At 43.8% G+C, this 23776-nt stretch overlaps 1 protein-coding gene across 1 annotated transcript in view; it reads right to left on the bottom strand.

Moving 5' to 3' along the window:
• lrrc1 (leucine rich repeat containing 1) overlaps positions 1-14681 on the bottom strand; it is a 192719-nt gene extending 178038 nt beyond the window's left edge. Inside the window, exon 1 of the mRNA XM_060925407.1 lies at positions 14080-14681. Within this exon, the coding sequence (XP_060781390.1) occupies positions 14080-14238 (159 nt within the window). The 5' untranslated portion in view covers positions 14239-14681. The remainder of the gene's footprint in view (positions 1-14079) is intronic.
• Positions 14682-23776: the final 9095 nt, after the last annotated feature.

Raw genomic sequence — 23776 nt, 5'->3', positions numbered from 1 at the left:
CCGGGCTAGACGCCGGATTCCACTGTGTCTCATTTGTAGTTTGCAGCGTAGCCTACTGATACTAAGTAGGATGAGTAGCATGCTATAGATGCACAATGGTGTAACATAGGGAAAAAAATTAAAAATTCAGGTTTTGATTTTATGTACTGAAATAACTATTAGGCACAATTTTTACAATATCTATATAAATTGTTTTTACCCATTTTAACCTTGAAATCAGCATTTTAATGATTACCCATAATGCATTGTTTATCACGCTAAAACAAGGCTTTTCAAAGTGTGAGGCGCGCCCCCCCTGGGGGGCGCCAGAGTTCTTCGGGGGGGGCGCAACGTGAGAGACAAAATGGATCGATTTTTAGTACCTAAAGCTACAGGGAGTGAGGAGACGGCCAAGCAAAAAAACAGAGCCTCCAGGATGTTGCAATTTGCAACTTCAGCGCAAATTCAACCAATCCCCGTGAATTCAGGGCGGTGTTGCAATTATATCCAATCACCGCAACTTTCCCGCAAATTTGACCAATCGTTGGCGTCGTCTTGAGGTGACATCGACAAACTACCTTCCGCCTTACTTCCGGATGTCTATGTTCAAGAGAAGCAGCATGCGCGCAGTGTTGCCAGATTGGCGGTTTCAAGTGCATTTTGGAGGGTTTTGAATATATTTTGGACTGGAAAATGTCAGCAGTATCTGGCAACATTGCATGATGTACGAGTCAGTGTTTATGTAGACTTAAATTATGTTACTGAAAGTGTGTTATGTTTACAGTGAAGGACTGTGTGCACTTTATTTTTTACTTAATACAAGAAATTAATGGATGCCAACATTTTTGCCAAAATGGTATTTTATTTTCCATTGTTTAGGCAGCTTCAGCATCATACTGTGAGATTCTGTTCAAATTGTTTTTTTTTTTCTTCTATGAAGCCTGAGCCATTTATTTTATTAGTTTATAATTATTGTTTAATTTAGTCTTCAGGAGAGACTGCCTGCACACAGTACTAGTATTAATAGTTTTTTTTCTTACATGAAAGCTGAGGCATTTATATTATATTTTAAGGTAACTTCATGTTGTGCTGTGAGGTTCTCTGCACTTTAACTTTTGAACCAACAGGTGCATTTGGATAAGTAAAGCCTATTTTTCTGCATTTTTGTAGTCCTGGTAATCTTTTATATTGGTAAAGTTGTTTATAGGGCCATTTCTCAGTGTCTTTGTTTTTTTAATCAATAGTTTTTCAGTAATAACTTAATATTTAACATATCACTCAATTTTAATCACAAAAAGAGAAAATCGCAACAATTTCTCGCAACTTTCACTTCCTCCGCAATGTAATCGCAACAAAAACCTAAACACCGCAACTTTCATCGCAATTTTTTTGGAAAACCCCCACAACATCAGACATTTTAGCCCGCAACAATCACAAAAAAGGCCCGCGGAATCCTGGGGGACTGGAAAAAGAAGGAAGTATGACCACGATTATTTAAAGTTTGGATTTTCATGGACTGGATCTGAAGATGCTCCACTGCCACAGTGTGTTGTCTGCCAAGAGGTGCTAGCTAACGATGCTATGAGATGTTTAAAATGTGTAAAACAAGATGTTTTAAAAAGCACAGATGTTTAAAATGTGAAAAAGAAAAAAATAATGTGTACAACAACCATTTTTTTTTTTAAATACGAATGGAACATTAAGTATAGCAACAACAAAAATTGTAAGGGGGGGGGGGGCGCTGTTGTTTATTTGCTCTCCGAGGGGGGGCTGACTCTCCCACACTTTGAAAACCCCTGCGCTAAAACAAGCAAAAACGTCATAAGACAGTGGAAATACTACCTTTACTACCTTCACGTGGCGTCTTTCTCGATCGCACGTGCCTAGAAGCGTACCTTCTAGAACATTCCTGGGTGGTCACGGACTGTCACGTAGCCTAGTTCGGTTGTGAAACTCGCTAGGATGGAGTATTTTCGCGAGTTTAGTGGCAAACTTTTGCACCGCAATTTCTCTATTCTCGAACTTTGTAACCTGAAACCCTACAAGAAATGTTTCATAATGTTTGGGATTTTGAAAAATGCTTCTAGCAAGTTTATTTCGCTGTATTTTTCCGTGAAACTTGGCATAAATCATCCTTAAGTGATGAGCGTGACATTGTTATTTTGGTCTGGGTCACGGAGTTAGTTGGAAGCGGGAGAAATGAGTTTCTCAACTACAGCAGCACTTCTCACCATAGATGGCTGGCGTGTTTCACAGCGTTTGGGATTTACTAAATCGACTAAATCTCTAGCTCTACTGAAGCTACGAGGATATAAATCACCAGGATTCTAATTTACTGGGTGAGAAGTATTATATTTTTTTTTGAAAGGTTTATTCGCGCTACAAGTCCATGAAAGTTGGAATTGTTCGTGAAGGGGTTAGTTAGATTTTGGTAGCGTGACGCGCACAACAAGCAAAAGAAAAAAACTAATTTTCTTCCGAATTTCCTTGCTTTATCAAAATTATTTTTTGATACATTAAAAGACTGTGTTTATAATATTTAAGCGATTTTTTTTTTATTATAGGGAATATTTGATCAAAACTTTCAAAACAGCATTCAAAGTGATTTTTCACGGCTGTAAATGTTACGCGTGACGTCCATAATTACGTTAAATTTTAAGAACTAAAATTCTGTTAAAAATTCTAGATTTGTGCCATCATTCTGGGGTTTTGCTGAATAATACTTTAGGGAGTTCTCTTACAATGCTGAAAATTCAATGAGCTTTGGTGAAATTCTAGAAAAAGTTATTTACATTTTAACGTGCCTGATAGCGATTGTGCTCACACAGCGTGCTACTCATATAGGCCGAGCCTATATGACTAATTATGAATATCAGCAACGCATTTAACAAAAAAAAAAAGCGAATGGGGTAAATGGACGTAAGGATTTAAGACTTCACAAAATTACATTTAAGACCTACAATGCAAAATATGCTCGTATTTTAGACTTGTTAAGGCCTTAAATTAGGATTATCAAATTTTAGACTTAAGACTTTTTAAGACTCCGCGGAAACCCTGCTATATATGGAGGACGTGTGCACGAATGAGCGACTACAGTAACGGAAAGCAAGACGTCATGTTGCAAAGGAAAGGAAACGCAGGACCAAACTAACGAATATCGGCGGTCAGCGAGCATCTCGGTGTGATCAGCTGCTCGTTTCGCGACAGAATGATGGAACCGTTAGTGCACGGTCAAAGTTAAATCTGTGGATGCCAGCTGCCGTAAAACCCAAAAGAAGGTGGTAAACCTGCGCATGCGCACACGGACTCCCTCTGTTTGCTTGACTGCATGAAGCAAGCGATTTCATGCACATTATTTGCTTGGGAATCCCCTCAAATTAAATAACTTCCTAGCCACAGAACGGCCTGATATTTTGTGAGATATTACAGAAATAAACGTACATCACAATGACCAAACGTCAGAGGGAGCCAAATTTCACCGATTTTATGAAATCGAAAGGCCGTCTAGCTTTAGATTTTGATGAAATATAAAATTACCTCTTTTGACTGACCAATAATATTTCAAAAAAAGCCAAATGTTGTGCAATCATGAGGAACAGCACTCCCTGCCCCCTTTAGCTACCGTATTTTCTGGACTATAGAGCGCACCTGTATATAAGCCGCATCCGCTCTATTTTAAAAAAAAATTTAAAAAAAGATATACAAGCCGCACCGGGCTATAAGCCGCAGATATCCATGTTGAAAAATTAGATATTTACTGCATGTACAGAACGATTTTGTACTGTACATGTACATGTATGTACCTGAACAGATTCTTTCCGAACAGTGCCTTTTAACACGGCAGCAACTTTGCTGATTAAAACGGAACAGAACCAAGAGAAAATAACCGGTATTTATTTACCTTCATTTCTCCTGTGTTTGAAACCACAAGTCACTTTAATCATCTTCGCTGGATTTGAAAATAATTACCAGTTAGTAATTTGTCGTGCGTGTTCTATCTGCTAAAGATCTGCTAATTCTTCTTTGCATTGATTTTTCGTCTATCTTATTTTTGATTCTACTTCCGGTTAGAGCGCCCCTAGCGGTGGAAGAAAAATCCACAGAATAGCTGCACCTTTGTATAAGCCGCATGGTTCAAAACCTAGGAAAAAAGTAGCGGCTTATAGTCCAGAAAATACGGTAGTTCTGTAGTTATTGCACCTAGTGGCCAAAATAGGAACTGCAAAAAATGCTAATTAAAAACCTACTGGGGCAAGAATCATGCTGCCCCATGCTCACTTGATTTCAGAGAAGTGGACAGGACAGTTATAGGTCTACCAGGGTCATGGTTTTACACCAACCTGGGCTAGTTTAATAAGATTTTATCACTGCCAAAATCTTACCAAGTAAGACGTGGGAATTAAATCTAAAACTGCTGCATAAAGCCGAAGTGCAGACAGTGTGTCTGATGTGTGTACAGAACTATTTCCGTTGCAAAGATTTGGAGAGGGGGAAAGTGGATAAGAAACGTGTGCGCACCACAGTGACCTTGTTTTTCATACAAAGTCGGGGGGGGGGGGGGGGATAAAAGTGCGTCACTTCAAATTCCTAATATACTCTCACTGGCCACTTGATTAGGAACATCCATACACCTGCTGTTTTATGCAGTTATCTAATCAGCCAATCCCTTGACAACAAATACAAATCAAGAGCTTCAGTTAATTAATGTTCACTTCAAACATCAGAATGGGAAAAATAGTGATGTGTGACTTTCATTGTGGCATGGGTGTTGGTTTGAGCCAGATGGACTGGTTTGAGCGTTTCAGAAACTGCTGATCTCCTGCGATTTTCACACAACAGTCTCTAGAGTTTACACAGAACGCTGTGTGGGTGACACTGAGTGAGCGACAGTTCTGTAAGTGGAAACATCTTGTTGATAAGAGAGCTCAGAGGAAAATGGCCAGATTGGTTTGAGCTGCCAGGAAGGACATAGTAACTCATAGCAACTCTTTACAACCATGGTGAGCAGAAAAGCATCTCAGCATGCAACAGCAGAAGACCGTACTGGGTTCCACGCCTGCCAGCCAAGAACAGGAATCTTAGGCCCTGTTTACATTATTTCGAATCAGCGGATCATCAGATTAACGTTTTTAAAACGATTCGCGTACACACACAAAATTTCTGTGCCCGCAACAAAACCGTTCCCCGTGCACACAGCAACGCCAATACACGGATACGCTAATCACATGACTAATTAGACGGCACGTCACATGATCCCAGTGCATATCGGGCATGCGCAAGTCACTCACCACTTGCAAGTGGAAGGATGGCAAGCCTAAAGACCATTTTTTCATGGACGGACGACGAGGTCCAGTTGGTACTAAACGTAACATTGGATTATAAAACAACGTGGCATGACCAACGCCAGCGAATCAGGAAGGTGGATGTCACAGTGACGTTGTTCAATGACGACGTCAGCTAGAGCTCAGCACTGCGTATCCTCGTTCCTCAATGTTTACACAGCACCGGATCAGATACGTACTGGGTTGAATACGTGGGCCCTGGCGGATTCAAACTGTTCCGCCTGTGGAGTCGTTTCCCGGCGTTTTAACGTGCACGGACAGTGCATCCGCAACAATAACGATACGGATACGGTCTAATGTAAACACCACCTTAGAATCAAGAACAAGTGGCCAGTGAGTGTATTTTGAGCTAGTATGTAGGATGGACCTTTTCCTGAAACCCGGCAGCCCTGTGTAAAATTACTATGCCTTCTGTATGTGCCTCCTACAGTGAGAATGGCGAGAGGAAACAGACCTGCTGTACGAACAAAAGGTACATCTAAAAGCCGCTAAAAACAAAAACTATGCTCGCAGGCCACTGCTGGGTTTGGAACCGCCTGGAATATTTTATGACTGATCCAAATGCTCAATCATAGGTGGTCAACATAACATTCATATAGATCCATACACTACTGAGATCAAATGTAGCTGTTTTGCAGTAATTGATTACGCTATAATGATTTGCATAACAGGTCAAAGTCATCAATATAGTTGCTCCATATTTTATTTATCTGCCCCAGACATCAACCGAACACATCTGTTAAGTTTGTTTAATCACATCATCTTGGCTACGATGGTGAGAAACCGGATTAACCAGTCAGAACCATGCATTTTTCCTGTTTGTCAGAAAGCTACTGGCCAGCTCCAAGCACACGGGTATCAAGCCCTCAGGTAATGAAGTACCCAAGGTTTACTGCAGGAGGAGAAAAAGCAGCATAGGTCTGGGGGGTTTAAATAAACATGGGCTGTTATTTTCCATATTACAGCATTGGTTGAGGGCAGATCAGACCTTAAATGAATGAATGAATGACATATTCGGAATAGCACAACTATTTCCACTACTATCTATCAGCCCCCCAAGAATTAACTCGTAATTTTCATTCCACTGAGGGGAGAAAGAAAAAAAAAAAACAACATTCAAGATATACAGGAAAGAGAAGAACAATGCCACTATGTGTATCTTTACCAGTTTAGCGGTCCAAAGGTCTATACTCAAATACACATGACCTAAACCAGAAGAGTACAGGATTGGGTTGGGGGTTTTTTCCCCTGATTTTCTCCCCAATTTACTCAGGGCCAGTTCCTACCCATCAGGCAGCTCTCCCCTCTTACACAACAGCTACCAACCAGGGATGGCGAAGGCCATCACATGCCTCGTCCATGGCACATGAAGCCAGCTGATCGCATCTTTCTGAACTGCTGTTCATGCAACATCACGGAGCAGCATAACACATTCTGAGGATAGTGCCATCCACCCACTTCTGCATACATAAACTCATAGATGCCCATGATTGTCTAATTTTGTTGTGATTGATAAAGTGAGAGAGAGAGAGAGAGAATTCCATCCCTTCCTGAGAGCACGGCCAATTTTCCTCCCTTGGACTCCCAGCCACGGATGGCTGAGGAATCATCAGGATTCGAACTCGCAGTCCCTGAAGGATAAAGTGAATGCTTTTCTGACTGGAGAATCTCATCTCATCTCATTATCTCTAGCCGCTTTATCCTGTTCTACAGGGTCACAGGCAAGCTGGAGCCTATCCCAGCTGACTACGGGCGAAAGGCGGGGTACACCCTGGACAAGTCGCCAGGTCATCACAGGGCTGACACATAGACACAGACAACCATTCACACCTACGCTCAATTTAGAGTCACCAGTTAACCTAACCTGCATGCCTTTGGACTGTGGGGGAAACCGGAGCACCCGGAGGAAACCCACGCGGACACGGGAAGAACATGCAAACTCCGCACAGAAAGGCCCTCGCCGGCCCCGGGGCTCGAACCCAGGACCTTCTTGCTGTGAGGCGACAGCGCTAACCCCTACACCACCGTGCCGCCTTCCTCAAAATTGTTGAAAAAAAAAATCTGTTTAAAGATAACCTGCATTTATAAAATTGTATTTGTTTATTCATATCCTTAATTCAGTGTTTCTCAAACTTTTTCAGACCAAGGACCACTTTTGCCGCTTTTCCACTACCAACACGGCTGAACCGTGCCGTGCTGAGTTGGGCTGAGTCGAGCTGAGTGGGGCTGTTGGAGTTGCATTTCGACTACAACCGCGCTGAACCGTGCTGGCTGGAAGTGGGTGGACACATTGGGTGGAGTTAGCGAAAGTGGGTGGACGTCACGTGATGTCGTTAGGCGGCGCAAACAGTGACATCAGTGACCTTTTAAGCGGTCGTCTCACAACCCGGAGAGTAAACAATAAACATGGAGGACATGGAGTCGTTAGTGTTGCTGGTCTTGGTGCTGTGGCTTGTTGTCACCGACAACGCTAACAGATACTGGCAAGAGCGTATAGATGAGGCGAGGCGCATAAGGCTTCATAATTCTCGTAATTCATAACTCTCCTTCTTCCGGGTTTGCGGTGTTTACAGATCCCAGCGTGCTCGTGGGGCGTGTGTGGGCATGTGAGGACACTCCTCCTCACCAATCAGTGCACAGGTGAGTGTCTGCTCACGCCCCCAGCCTCACTCAGCTCGGTTTGGCTCGCTTCAGCCCCACTCCAAAACCGTGCGAGTTTTGGGTGCTAAGCAGGGCTGAAGCGAGCTGAGTCATGCTGGTTTTGGATAGTCGAAACGCGAGCCGTGTCGGGCTGAAGTGAGCTGAAAAAGGGTAGTGGAAAAGGGCCATTTGTCCCAAAAAAAAAAAAATTTCAGGGACCACCTGTCAACACCCGCCCCGCACAACACACACAGACCATACAGAGATGTGTACTATTAGGTGTTTTTAATTGAAAAAATTATGGTTAACTAAATACATTAAAGGCCTATCCATTCCATATCCTCCGTGGTTTTTAAAAAAATCCCAACTTTAGATATCCATTGTGGTATTTTCTTTTCACCTTCGCTGTTGGTTTAGTCTGCCGAGCTTGTTTTTCTTGTTCTTCCTGTGTTGGGGACTCCGTGCTAACTTAATCTTCTTTTCTTTACATTTTCTCCTGTCAGCCACTTCTCCATCCTTGTTGTTTCACTTTCAGGAAATAAAAAAAAAAAATCGCCATGAACACGAGCTAGATAAGATTAGCCTATTATATGTTCAGAATTTTCGTTTGCTTGTTTTCAGGTCTGCCTGCCTGTTTGCCTGTGAGGCAGAGATTTGTGAGGTGACTGTTGCCTAGAGACGAGAGGCGGAATAGGAGCACGCGCACACTACAAGTTTTATGTGGTGCAAATTCAGATGCAGAACGCTTTTTAAAGAATGATGATGAAATTACAGGCCCGTTTGATTGCCGTTAAAAACGAGATTGGATAAATTTAACTTTCTAATAAATGTTACAAAGCATACGCTAGCTTATCTTGAAAACGCCGCCGACATTTGTAGATCACCTCGCGGACCACACTTCGCGAAACACTGCCTTAATTGTAAACATATTAGAAGAGGACTCTCATCCCGTCTCAGCCAGATGCCTTATGAACTTGTCTATGACCGCGATCAGGCCTTTAGTCATGACGTTTGATTAAAATCTGCCTAATCTGAATGGCTTGCAGCTTTATTACGCCTGACAAGCTAGAAAAGTTACTTCTCTCCTGAAACGTCTCTGGCCATCACAGACGGAGCAACCCTTCAGCGACCTGTGAAGCTCATGTATCATATTGTGCGCACTTTCTCTGCCTCGACCCGTCTAACAAATCTGAAGCCACAAGTGAAAATAAAACAAAAAGGTTTTCATTATAAATATCAGAAACAACTTGCGTGAAAATGTTGAATCTTTGAAATATCGACATGAATTTCTGAGTTCTAGTGTTTCCTTTAACACGCGACTCGAGTGGAGACGGGACATGGACTCCATAAGTTTATACAAAACTCCCTCATGCCCGTGTTACCTTCTGGCTCTCCCCTTTTAGTTATGCTGTCATAGTTAGTTTTGCCAGAGTTCCTGCTTGTACTCAGTGCAATATGTATACTGTTCCTACTTCTTCAGGTGATATTGGGCATACCTAACAACCTGTTTTCTCTCCCCCCCCCCCAAATCTGTCCCTCTAATGCCCCTTTTCCACCAAAGCAGTTCCAGGGCTGGTTCGGGGCCAGTGCTTAGTTTGGAACTGAGTTTTCTGTTTCCGCTGACAAAGAACTGGCTCTGAGGCCAGAAAAAACGGTTCCAGGCTAGCACCAACTCTCTGCTGGGCCAGAGGAAAGAACCGCTTACGTCAGCGGGGGGGCGGAGTTGTTAAGACCAACAACAATAACAAGACCGCGAAAGATCGCCATTTTTAAGCGACGAGAAGCAGCAGCTGTACAAACGCAAAGTCATCCATTATTATTATTATTGTTGTTGTTGCTGCTTCTTCCGTGTTGTTTTTGCTTCGATATTCGCGCCAAGGTTTATGCAAACGTAGCGACGTAACTGACGTATACAGCGACGTAACTGACGTGGCTTCCTTTAGCACCGCGAGCTATGGAAAAGCAAACTGGTTCTCAGCTGGCTCGCAAGTTGAACGAGTTGTGAACCAGCACCGGAACCGATTTGGTGGAAAAGGGGTACGAGTTACATGTCAGTCCTGAGATCGAGATGCTGACCTCTTCTGTTCCTCCTCGGACCTGCCTGATCCATCCTGGTGCCCCGTGTCTGTAGAGGACGGCCCCACACGGACAGTTGAAAGTCACACTTGGAGGACGCTCTGGACTCTTACAGTAATGCTTTTATGGCTGAGGACTACAGCTGGCTTGCTAACTTTAGGACTGCAGTTGTCATGAACAGTTTTGCACTCAAGTTTCCATCAACGAAGAGTTTATAACATCAACAAAACTGACTTCATGTTAAAACTATTAATGTTACAGTCGTGTTGTCTGTTGTTGCCCAAATGAGGATGGGTTCCCTTTTGAGTCTGGTTCCTCTCGAGGTTTCTTCCTCATGTCGTCTGAGGGAGTTTTTCCTTGCCACCGTCACCACAGGCTTATCATTGGGGATAGATTAGGGATAAAATTAGCTCGTGTTTTAAGTCGTTCAAATTCTGTAAAGCTGCTTTGCGACAATGTTTACTGTTAAAAGCGCTGTACAAATAAACTTGACAAAACCTGGATGATCCATGTTGGATCAAATTCATCAGAGTGTCGTCTGAACAAGTTTTTCAACAAAAAGGGATAAGACTTAAAACTCGCTCATAGAAAATCAGGACTGAATATCGAAGTCGAGATGTTGTACATTTCTGTTGCTGTATTTAAAAATTCAAAAACTTTATTTCCAGTTTTAAAAAAAAAAACTACACAAAAACAGGATTTGCAAGTTGGTGACAGACTTCTGGAGCTCAGTGGATGTAAATATTTTAGTATAGGTAATCATATGGGGCCCGAGTAAAATTAAGGATTAATTTCACGAGTGATTTCGAAGTTCTCATCTGATTATCTGTAGCTGCTTTATCCTGTTCTACAGGGTCGCAGGCAAGCTGGAGCCTATCCCAGCTGACTACGGGCGAAAGGCGGGGTACACCCTGGACAAGTCGCCAGGTCATCACAGGGCTGACACATAGACACAGACAACCATTCACACTCACATTCACACCTACGGTCAATTTAGAGTCACCAGTTAACCTAACCTGCATGTCTTTGGACTGTGGGGAAAACCGGAGCACCCGGAGGAAACCCACGCGGACACGGGGAGAACATGCAAACTCCACACAGAAAGGCCCTCGCCGGCCACGGGGCTCGAACCCGGACCTTCTTGCTGTGAGGCGACAGCGCTAACCACTACACCACCGTGCCGCCCCTATGAGGAAGCTATTCAAGTTCACAGCATTTCCTATTCACGCTTTCTGAACCAATCTTGCACGTTTGAATCAGTTTCTGTCGCCTCACAGCAAGAAGGTTCCGGGTTCGAACCCAGCAGCCAGCGAGGGTCTTTCGGTGTGGAGTTTGCATGTTCTCCCCGTGTCTGCATGGGTTTCCCGCACAATCCAAAGACATGCAGGTTAGGTTGACGTGGGGCGGCCTTGGGCTGAAGTGCCCTTGAGTGAGGTACCGAACCCCTGACTGCTCCCCGGGCGCTTTGGTGTGGCTGCCCACTGCTTCAGATGGGTTAAATGCAGAGGAAGAATTTCACTGTGCTTGAAGTGTGCATGTGATGAATAAAGGTTTCTTTAAAGCGTCTTTCATCATGACCCAAGACGAGGATTTTTTTTTTTATAAGTGGCTTACAAAATTTTATTGGAACTTTTTTTTACAAAAGCCATTTTGTTTGCTAATTTTTATCACAGTAACCAAGCAACAAACTAGCCAATAGCATGAAAGGAAAAAAAAAAAAAGCCTTCCTTGATTGACCAATTTGGCCATATCAGTTCTTGTGAAATTCCTACCTGTGAGCAGACTCCATCAAGGTTTATTTTTTCTTCATCATAACTTTAAATGGGGGCGGCACGGTGGTGTAGTGGTTAGCGCTGTCGCCTCACAGCAAGAAGGTCTGGGTTCGAGCCCCGTGGCTTGTGGGTTCGAGCCCCTTTCTGTGCGGAGTTTGCATGTTCTCCCCGTGTCCGTGTGGGTTTCCTCCGGGTGCTCCGGTTTCCTCCACAGTCCAAAGACATGCAGGTTAGGTTAACTGGTGACTCTAAATTGACCGTAGGTGTGAATGTGAGTGTGAATGGTTGTCTGTGTCTGTTAGCCCTTTTCCACCAAATCAGTTTCAGGGCTGGTTCAGGGCCAGTGCTGGTGCTGGTTCACAACTCGTTCAACTTGAGAGCCAGCTGAGAACCAGTTTGCTTTTCCATAGCTTGGGGTGCTAAGGGGAGCCACGTCATTACGTCGATGTATACGTCAGTTACGTCGCTGCATTTGCATAAACTTTGGCGCGAACGTCGAAGCAACAACAACAACATGGAGAAGAAGCAGCAGCAACAACAATAATAATAATGGATGACTGTGTTTGTACAGCTGCTGCTTCTCGTAGCTTAAACATGGCAACCTTTTCCGGTCTTGCGATTGTTGTTGGTCTTAACAACTCCGCCCCCCCCGCCCCGCCGCTGATGTAAGCGTTTCTTTCCTCTGACCCAGCAAAGAGCTGGTGCTAGCCTAGAACCGGTTTTTCTGGCCCCAGTTCTTTGTTCAGTGGAAACAGAAAACCCGGTTCCAAACTAAGCACTGGCCCCGAACCAGCCCTGGAACTGCTTTGTTGGAAAAGGGGCATGTGTGTCAGCCCTGTGATGACCTGGCGACTTGTCCAGGGTGTACCCCGCCTTTCGCCCGTAGTCAGCTGGGATAGGCTCCAGCTTGCCTGCGACCCTGTAGAACAGGATAAAGCGGCTACAGATAATGAGATGAGATTAAAACTTAAAAAAGAAAAAGTAATGTGATTTTGTTCTTCTGTGCAAGAAATTGACATTTCTCTGAGACTTATCTAAAACAGTGGTTAAAGGTCCAGTGTAAAATGTGACAAGGAGAAACACAGTTTTTGGTTTGTTTTTTTTTAAGTATTTGAATTTATTTTAAATGAGAATGGGCGGCACGGTGGTGTAGTGGTTAGCGCTGTCGCCTCACAGCAAGAAGGTCCGGGTTCGAGCCCCGTGGCCGGCGAGGGCCTTTCTGTGCAGAGTTTGCATGTTCTCCCCGTGTCCGCGTGGGTTTCCTCCGGGTGCTCCGGTTTCCCCCACAGTTCAAAGACATGCAGGTTAGGTTAACTGGTGACTCTAAATTGACCGTAGGTGTGAATGTGAGTGTGAATGGTTGTCTGTGTCTATGTGTCAGCCCTGTGATGACCTGGCGACTTGTCCAGGGTGTACCCCGCCTTTCGCCCGTAGTCAGCTGGGATAGGCTCCAGCTTGCCTGCGACCCTGTAGAACAGGATAAAGCGGCTACAGATAATGAGATGAGATTAAAACTTAAAAAAGAAAAAGTAATGTGATTTTGTTCTTCTGTGCAAGAAATTGACATTTCTCTGAGACTTATCTTAAACAGTGGTTAAAGGTCCAGTGTAAAATGTGACAAGGAGAAACACAGTTTTTTGTTTTTTTTTTTTTAAGTATTTGAATTTATTTTAAATGAGAATGGGCGGCACGGTGGCGGAGTGGTTAGCGCTGTCGCCTCACAGCAAGAAGGTCAGGGTTCAAGCCCCGTGGCCGGCGAGGGCCTTTCTGTGCGGAGTTTGCATGTTCTCCCCGTGTCCGCGTGGGTTTCCTCCGGGTGCTCCGGTTTCCCCCACAGTCCAAAGACATGCAGGTTAGGTTAACTGGTGACTCTAAATTGACCGTAGGTGTGAATGGTTGTCTGTGTCTATAACCTGGCGACTTGTCCAGGGTGTACCCCGCCTTTCGCCCGTAGTCAGCTGGGATAGGCTCCAGCTCGCCTGCGACCCTGTAGAACAGGATAAAGCGGCTACAGATAATGAGATGAGATGAGACTGTGAATCTTGCTCTTCATCAGGACAGAAAGACAGAAGGAAGGAATTCTCTCAGATCTGATCAAACCTGGGCCTCGAAACTGAAACTTTAAGGCTGCAGGTGACCTGTTGCACTCTGTGTTCGGGTCACAACCCTCTGAACACCTGAGTAATCTTGTTAACTCCTGGACGCTAAGTGCTGTGCTGTGCTGTGCTGCTCCTACAGGCGGCTGAATGTCTCCCGGTGTCTCTGCTCACCTTGGGTAAGTCTCGGAGTTGGTTCGCGTCCAGTAAAAGTTCCTCCAGGCTGCGGCTGTAGCGATAAATCTCATCCGGGACGAACATGAGCGAGCAGTGACGCCGGTCAATGGTCTCGACATGACGGTTACACCGGAACAGAGGGATACACTGAAACATCCCGGACGGTCCACAAGCAAGGCGCGATGCGATGCGATACGATACGATACTCACAACACTACGGTGTCGGTATAACTATTCAAGGCTTTAAAAAAAAAACGCCCTGACGATAAATATCGCGCTTTTCAGACTAATTTCAGACGCAGGAGCTGGAGCGCGTCCCGGGCCGGGCTTCATTCACCACCGCACTCACTAATCACCACCATGGGATAAAAACACAGTCCACTCGGCGCCCTTTCCATCCTTTATGGCCCGTTTCGGCTGGAATGTTGACAAACTTTGTTCCCGACCCCGTTTACATGTCTCCTCGGCTCGGCTCACGTCGTGCTTTGTTTTGTTTTTGCGCCTCGTAAGTTTATTTCCTCTTACTCCACTTTCTGACCCGGAAAACACTCGCTCACTATCACTATCTCTCTCTCTCTCCTCCTTCATTCCAAGCTGGCGTCACGCTCTCCCGGAGCCCCTCCCACAGTTAGCCCCGCCCACCGCTGGAAAAGCGGAAGGGAGGGAATTGTAATTCCACACAGAGTTCAGGAAGAGGTTAGATGAGATACCCAGTGCACCCAGAGCGTTTTTGAACATAGTTACTGGGTCTCCCAGTCAGGGGGGCCGCCAGAAATTTTGGGCCCCGTGAAAGATCAGAATTTTGGGCCCCCCAACTTTCAACAAAAGCAGCAATCCTAAAGCATTTATGGGTTGTATTCAGTGCCGTATTAAGCCAATGCGGTGCCCCTGGGCACTATACCTCAAGTGCCCCCCCCCCACACACACACACACACACCCTGCACACACACACAAACCTTGCCCTTTGCTGTCAAAAATAGTAGCATATACATAAACAATAGTACACATAAACAAGGGCATTCTTCCTCATTGAAAATGTATTAAGTAGGCTACATCAGCCCATCGGCACGGTGGTGTAGTGGTTAGCGCTGTCGCCTCACAGCAAGAAGGTCCTGGGTTCGAGCCCCGGGGCCGGCGAGGGCCTTTCTGTGCGGAGTTTGCATGTTCTGTCCGTGTGGGTTTCCTCCGGGTGCTCCGGTTTCCCCCACAGTCCAAAGCAGAGACGTCACTAGGTTTGAGAGACAGGGGTAGCTTAGCACCCAGAGGAGAAAAGGTATTGTGCGCGCGCCGAACATTTTTCAGAGCACCTACTAAGGCTGTCAATCAATTCATTATTTCAAGAGCATCACACCTTGGGGACACACTTCCCACCATTTCTATTCTATTTTAAAATTGCTTTCATCATTTAATTGCTTGCTGAAGCAACTTCACCAGCTAAACTACAAAAATGTGAAAAAAACAATGGTAGGTGTCATGCATTCCTGCGCAAACTGAAGAGGGCAAGTGCTTCACAAATCATCATGTAAACATTCTACAGAAGACTCAATATAGCCTAGGTAAAGTTAAGCAAATGCAAACCACTGACATCAAATTATAATCTCACCGTGTGTGTCTGCAAATGAAAGCATAGAATTCTGACTCTCTGCAAACCCAACTCAATGGAAGCCCGCACCGCGCCTGCTGCAGAATGCCCGCATAGTTTTTTAAGTCCTAATAGCCTACCACTCGATGTGACGCTTGACACAGAGCCAATGAGGAGGAATCATAACGATATTAATAATATTGCATTAAACAATAAATAAGCAAGCAGAAACTGTTGTTCGGATTAACTTGTGTTCTTGACGGCTCATGTTCAGTGCTTTACTGCCTTTGTTTTTTTGGGAAAAAAATAAAAATATAAATAATTTAAAAAAGGGCAAAAAATATAGGGTGGCTTTGCCATAAGATAGGGTGGCTGGAGCTACCCTAAAATGGGTCTGGCGACGTCTGTGGTCCAAAGACGTGCAGGTTAGGTTAACTGGTGACTCTAAATTGACCGTAGGTGTGAATGTGAGTGTGAATGGTTGTCTGTGTCTATGTGTCAGCCCTGTGATGACCTGGCGACTTGTCCAGGGTGTACCCCGCCTTTCGCCCGTAGTCAGCTGGGATAGGCTCCAGCTTGCCTGCGACCCTGTAGAAGGATAAAGCGGCTACAGATAATGAGATGAGATGAGACATCAGCCCATCAAATTCACTGAAAACAACCAACGATATGCATGTAGGCATATTGAAATGTCTTATTCAAAAATGAGCAGCATATATTTGTATGTCTCAAGGGGATCCTCGTCGTCGCCAACCCCTCGGCTAACACTGGCTGTGGTTGTAGCATCTCCCCGGCTAGTGCTAGCAGGGCCATCTCCCTCACGAGCATCGCTGATTTCACTAGCTTCGGCTTCAGCGCTGGTAGTGACAGCAGTTGTCGATGTTTTTATAAAAAAACGATCTAACACTGGAACATTTTTAATCGCAGCTACGCACCTGGAGTCGCTCTCTTTTTTTAATTTTCTCTTCGCACAACCACTCAATTGATGTCTGTCCATTTTTCATTTCCACCGCATTTTTTTAAAAATTGATGCATTTCACCGTAGGTGGACTGGCTCAACTGACAGGTTGAGGAAAGGGGGGTTAATGGTCACATAGGCCACTCTTGCTCAGAATTATGATTATTGTTGTTGTTCTTATGAAATTAGTGTTCATAATGAATTATATATGACTATTTAACAATGTCAAGTGTATAACCATTTTAAGTGTACAAACATTCATGAAAAATATTTTTAAAGTTTCTGTCATGTGGTGCCCCCCCCACTGGCTGTGAGTGGTTGCTGCCCCTGGGCACTGTGCCGCAGGCCCATATAGTTAATCCGGCCTTGGTTGTATTGCTGCTTACCTCCTTCTCCAAATAAAAGGGGGGTTCAGTGGTTTGGTAGGGCGGAGGTCCCCCTGAGGCTGAATCTGTGCATATTTAGGGCACCCCATTAGTTATGAAACTGGTTATTAGCACCAGCATGACGTAATATTTCATCTTATCACACAAGTTATTAAAATGGAAAAAATGTCACTGTACAAACTGTTCTCTTGATAGGCTAATCCAACCACGTTCATACTGTTCATTTACCATTCGCTAATATTTTGAACACACGTGAGCGATAGCTACCTTTCTTTTTTTTCACCTTTATTGGATAGGACAGTGTAGAGACGGGAAATAGAGACAGGGAGGGATCGGGAAATGACCTCGGGCCGGAATCGAACCCGGGTCCCTGGATTTATGGTATGGCACCTCATCCACCTGAGCCACGATGCCCCCGAATAGCTACCTTTCTTTGGGAAAAACTGAGTGACCAGTTGCCTGCCTCTCTGGTCCCTCTCAGCTTTCAGCTGCCTTTCTTGACGTTTTTGACAGCCACTCTTCATATTTAGCGATCATAGACTGTACGCACTCCACTGCTGGCTGGCTGGCTGGTGCACCGCGACACAGCAGCAAGTAGCGTTGCACTGATCAGCACACAGATTTAACGCCTCGCGCGTCTACCAGAACTGGACCGGACCATTTCGCAAAAGGGGGAGGGTTAAATGACAATATGTTGAAGAACTCAAGAAATAGACAACCTTGTTCAATTAGCTCATTTTACCAGATGGAATATTGCATTGTTGTTATTTCAAAAGTCTTATTAAAATCATATTATCAGCCCCTTAAAGGGCCCCATGGCAGTGCTGGGCCCCTAGAATTGTTCTAACCTTTCCCCCCCTGGCAGCGCCGATGCTCCCAGTGGCCAGATTTGGTCTCCTAGTCAATGCCAAACCAGCTTCACTGGGAGACCAAATTTTAAACCAAGTTATGTCATCATTTGGTTCAATCAGTTGCAATTAATTAAGTCAAGTCAAGTTTATTTGTACAGCGCTTTTAACAATAAACATTGTCGCAAAGCAGCTTTACACAATTTGAACGACTTAAAACACGAGCTAATTTTATCCCTAACCTATCTTCAATGAGCGAGCCTGCGGCGACGGTGGCAAGGAAAAACTCCCTCAGACGACATAAGGAAGAAACCTTGAGAGGAACCAGACTCAAAAGTGCACAGTGGAGAGCGTCCTGACAAATTCCATCACTGTGTGGTACGGGAACTGCACAACTCAGGACAGAAAGGCTCTCCAGCGTGTCATTAAAATGGCACAGTTCATCTGTGGAGCTGTCCTCCCCCCACTACAGGACATTTACAACACCCGGGTCACAAAAAGGGCAGAGAGCATCATCAGGGACCAAACACACCTACAACACAGACTATTCACGCTCCTACCATCTGGCAGACGCTACAGGGGTGTGAAAGCAAGGACTACTAGACTGACAAACAGCTTTTACCCCAGGCCCTCAGGCTTTTGAACCACGGATTATAATCACCATCTACCTCTATATTTCCATCAGGCTTTGAACCACGGATTATATTAGCAATTTTGCACAAGACATTGCACAGTATATCTACCTCTATGTTTGCACATTGTTTGTTTGCCTTTTTTTTAAATGTTATCTTCATTTTTCACTCTACCTTTATATTTTGCATTCCATATGCATTTTATATTTCATATTTTATATATATATATATTTCTTTTTATATTGGTAAACGTAGTTTGGTCGGGGGGGCGGCACGGTGGTGTAGTGGTTAGCGCTGTCGCCTCACAGCAAGAAGGTCCTGGGTTCGAGCCCCGGGGCTGGCGAGGGCCTTTCTGTGTGGAGTTTGCATGTTCTCCCCGTGTCTGCGTGGGTTTCCTCCGGGTGCTCCGGTTTCCCCCACAGTCCAAAGACATGCAGGTTAGGTTAACTGGTGACTCTAAATTGACCGTAGGCGTGAATGGGAGTGTGAATGGTTGTCTGTGTCTATGTGTCAGCCCTGTGATGACCTGGCGACTTGTCCAGGGTGTACCCCGCCTTTCGCCCGTAGTCAGCTGGGATAGGCTCCAGCTTGCCTGCGACCCTGTAGAACAGGATAAAGCGGCTAGAGATAATGGGATGAGATGAGTTTGGTTGGGCAGTTGCAAAATAAGAATTTCATTACCCAATAATAAACCGCTGTGTCTGTTATTGTGTATATGACAAATAAAAATCTTGAAAAGGGAACCCATCCTCATTTGGGCAACAACAGACAGCATGACTATAATATTAACAGATTTAACAAGAAGCAAATTCTTGCATCACAAGAATTAACCAAGTACCATGTACACTACCGTTCAAAAGTTTGGGGTCACTTTGAAATGTCCTTATTTTTGAAAGAAAAGCACTGTTCTTTTCAATGAAGATCACTTTAAACTAATCAGAAATCCACTCTATACATTGCTAATGTGGTAAATGACTATTCTAGCTGCAAATGTCTGGTTTTTGGTGCAATATCTCCATAGGTGTATAGAGGCCCATTTCCAGCAACTATCACTCCAGTGTTCTAATGGTACAATGTGTTTGCTCATTGCCTCAGAAGGCTAATGGAGGATTAGAAAACCCTTGTACAATCATGTTAGCACAGCTGAAAACAGTTGAGCTCTTTAGAGAAGCTATAAAACTGACCTTCCTTTGAGCAGATTGAGTTTCTGGAGCATCACATTTGTGGGGTCGATTAAATGCTCAAAATGGCCAGAAAAGTGTCTTGACTATATTTTTTCTATTCATTTTACAACTTATGGACTACGTTCAGACTGCACCCTGAAACGACCCATATCCGATTTTTTTGCCCATATGTGACCTATATCCGATTTGTTATTGACAATCTGAACGACACAGATCCGATTTTTTTCACATGCGACCCAGGCCGCTTGGATATGTGGTCCTAATTCCGATGCATATCCGATATTTTCACATGCGACTACAGTCTGACCGGACAGGTCGCATTCATGCGACCTACACGTCATCAACCAGAGACAAACGTCACTATTCTGCGTTGGCTAATCCCGCCTCTTTGGTGGAAAACAACAACATTTGTACAGTTTTCAGAATTTAAATAGACTTTTATAGAATTGATCAAGCTAATGGTGGATTTGGTAGGGACCTGGATGTTTATCTGTTAGCCTGATTAAATAAAACAGTTTCTATAACTGATTTATAACTTAAACCATCCTGTATTACAAGATTATAAGATTGTTCTGGAAATTTCCAGTAATTTGACACCTTCGGTCTCATTAGTCTGCTGCCCACATTAATCAGATTATTGTGTGAGTTCCGCCGCCGCCACAAAAACCACATCGCCACGTCTCGCCTCATCTCCATAGCAAACTGCACTGGTGTTTATGCACCTTGAGCCAGCGCTGAGAGAAGTTGCAGAATTCAGCTGGCTATAAACAATCTAAATAAATATTTATAAAAATGTAGAAAAAGTTTATTAATATGACGAAATAAATATGTGCAAATTATTAAGCCTGAATTAAGAGTTTGGGAATACAGCGGCCGTATCCCAAATGACTGCCTACTGAAGCTCGAGTGCACTATATAGAGTTTAAAAATCCATTACTTCCTAGTAACATGTAGTGCACTTATATAGAAATTAGAGAGACATTTCAACCCTCGTTACCAGGCTACACGTTTTCATTTCAGTTCAGAAACAAAAACACACACGAGACCTCACACTTTAACACTAACCAGATAATTAAACAAAAAAAAATCGTTAAACTTGAAGAGTGCGCTTTTTTTTTGTTTACGTATTACGTAGATGTGCTTATTACATGTCAATTTGCGCATGCGGGACACTTTTGGGTCATTTTCCGTTCATATTGGAGATCGCATACAAGTCTCATATAATTGGTAATGTGAACGGCCTAACAAAAAAATCGGATTTCACAACAAATCGGATATGGGTCGTTTCAGGGTGCAGTCTGAACGTAGTGATGGTGGTAAATAAAAGTGTGACTTTTCATGGAAAACACAAAATTGTCTGGGTGACCCCAAACTTTTGAACGGTAGTGTAAGTATACATTTAACAAGGAAAACGAAGATCTATGTTATAAGATATACACACAAGATCATGTTGGTTAAGAAAAACAAAATTAAAATTTGGTTACTGAGATGGCTGATGTCAGAATCCGATGTCATTACTGTGTAACTTTGTGCTTGGTAATTGCTCTTGATAGCTGTGTAGTCACTGTAGTGTGTTTGTCTGTATAGTGATTAGTGAACCATTTTGCATCACAGAATATGCCGCAGTGGTGCAGCCGCATGGACTCTGGGGCCTGTGATTGTATTGCCCAGACCAGTTGGTCTCCTAGTGGAAAATCCTTAAAAAATCCTCTGAGTGTACCTGCTTTATACTCACCATAACTTATCAATATTCTGCTTGCAACACCGTCCTATCGAAGCCCGTTTCTCATAATTACCACTGAATGAGAATTCTCTCATCATCATAACACCACCCTATCTATGTCATGACTTAGTATCTCATAAATTGAATTCATTTGATTTGTCACACAGATCAGGGGTTCTTAACCTTTTCTGGGACATTCCACCGAATGGGTGCCATTTGCTTGTTGTACCACTCCCAAATTAAACTTAATTTGTTATATCTTTTCAACACTGATTATAATAACACACATATTTAACTATTCAAAATGTGTATTGGTCAACCTCAGGCTACGTTACAAGGTTTGGAAGTCAAAGATGGCTGAAAAACTCTGAAAGTAACAGGACTGAGTTTTTAGCCTAGGATTAGCTAATACATGGAATTAAGCCACATGGCGTCATCGCTAATAGCATGACCACACTTAGCACATTCTAGTGATTTACCAAAAATCTGTATTTTTAAAATAAACAAATATCATCTAAGAAATAATTTAAGTAACAGGACAGTATGTGGCGGCACGGTGGTGGAGTGGTTAGCGCTGTCGCCTCACAGCAAGAAGGTCCGGGTTCGAGCCCTGTGGCCGGTGAGGGCCTTTCTGTGCGGAGTTTGCATGGTGTCCACGTGGGTTTCCTCCGGGTGCTCCGGTTTCCCCCACAGTCCAAAGACATGCAGGTTAGGTTAACTGGTGACTCTAAATTGACCGTAGGTGTGAATGGGAGTGTGAATGGTTGTCTGTGTCTATGTGTCAGCCCTGTGATGACCTGGCGACTTGTCCAGGGTGGACCCCGCCTTTCGCCCATAGTCAGCTGGGATAGGCTCCAGCTTGCCTGCGACCCTGTAGATCAGGATAAAGTGGCTAGAGATAATGAGATGAGGACAGTATGTTGACATTGACCTTATCAGTCAAAGTTAAAAAATCATCAAATATACAGAAAAGTAAATGAGAGAACTAACTTTTGGTCTTCCCATGGCCTTCAGAAGACACAACTGATGTAACTTCCTGTTGAGCATGTGATTTATGGAATGTTCCAAATTTGTCAGATGGGGTAATATGTTTGGGTAACAGGACTGAGTGAAAACCCAGGGACACGACTAAAATGTGTATTTTAACTAAGATATTGTGGATTTCTTATGAAAAAAATATTTAAACCATGGATAGGATATGGAGACACACAACAGTGCAAAAGAAATACTGTTTCTGAAGGATTTTAATCATAATATTTCATCCATTCCATCCATTATCTCTAGCCGCTTTATCCTGTCCTACAGGGTCGCAGGCAAGCTGGAGCCTATCCCAGCCGACTACGGGCGGGGTACACCCTGGACAAGTCGCCAGGTCATCACAGGGCTGACACATAGACACAGACAACCATTCACACTCACATTCACACCTACGGTCAGTTTAGAGTCACCAGTTAACCTAACCTGCATGTCTTTGGACTGTGGGGGAAACCGGAGCACCCGGAGGAAACCCACGCGGACACGGGAAGAACATGCAAACTCCGCACAGAAAGGCCCTCGCCGGCCACGGGGCTCGAACCCGGACCTTCTTGCTGTGAGGCGACAGCGCTAACCACTACACCACCGTGCTGCCCCATAATATTTCATAGTTAAGTATAAAGTTAGAGTGCGGGGACAGGTAACACATGCTATTTTTCAGTGTTTTAGGTAGTTTTTATTAATCCTTACAATTATATAGGTTAAATTTGAAATCAGATCAATATGCAGGACATTCTGTGTAATAAGGAAATGTATTTTAAAGTACATTTTTATATGCATTTATGCATATAATTTTCTAGGGACGGAAATGGCACCGATTCGGTGGAATGGCTCTTCTGCATTACGGCCCACCTATTCATACTTGCACATTAAAAAAAGATCTAGTCTATTCGATTCGAAACTCATAATCTATTGTAAAGCATATTAATGGGATGCAACATCACTCACTGTTCCAGATAGGAGTCCAAGAATTAAATCAATGCAATTAAAAAAAATTTTTAATGTAGGCATTGTATTTAAAGCTGTATCGATATGCCAGAAGCCAAACCTTGTATGCAGGGCATTCTCAGTCAAAATGAATTAAAGATTTTAAAGTTTTTTGTTTTTTTTAAGATTGTGTATATTTTTAGTCTTTTGTATTTGTAAATTATTTGCATCTGGACATGCATGACCCCACCAGCTCTGCTGATCAACTTATCGTGTTTAAATAAAGTCATTCATTCATTCGTTCCGAGTTGGAAAATTATCCATCCATTGTACAACTTTTTATATGTGGCTGGGTTAAAGATCTGGGGATCAAGACCCAACAAGATAAATCCTGTATCGTTTATGTGCAGGTAAGGAGG

The sequence above is a fragment of the Neoarius graeffei genome, chromosome 7, assembly GCF_027579695.1.
Source record: "Neoarius graeffei isolate fNeoGra1 chromosome 7, fNeoGra1.pri, whole genome shotgun sequence".
Taxonomy (NCBI): Eukaryota; Metazoa; Chordata; class Actinopteri; order Siluriformes; family Ariidae; genus Neoarius; species Neoarius graeffei.
Note: the sequence above shows the minus strand (reverse complement) of the source record. Positions and strands in the feature narration are given on the sequence as shown.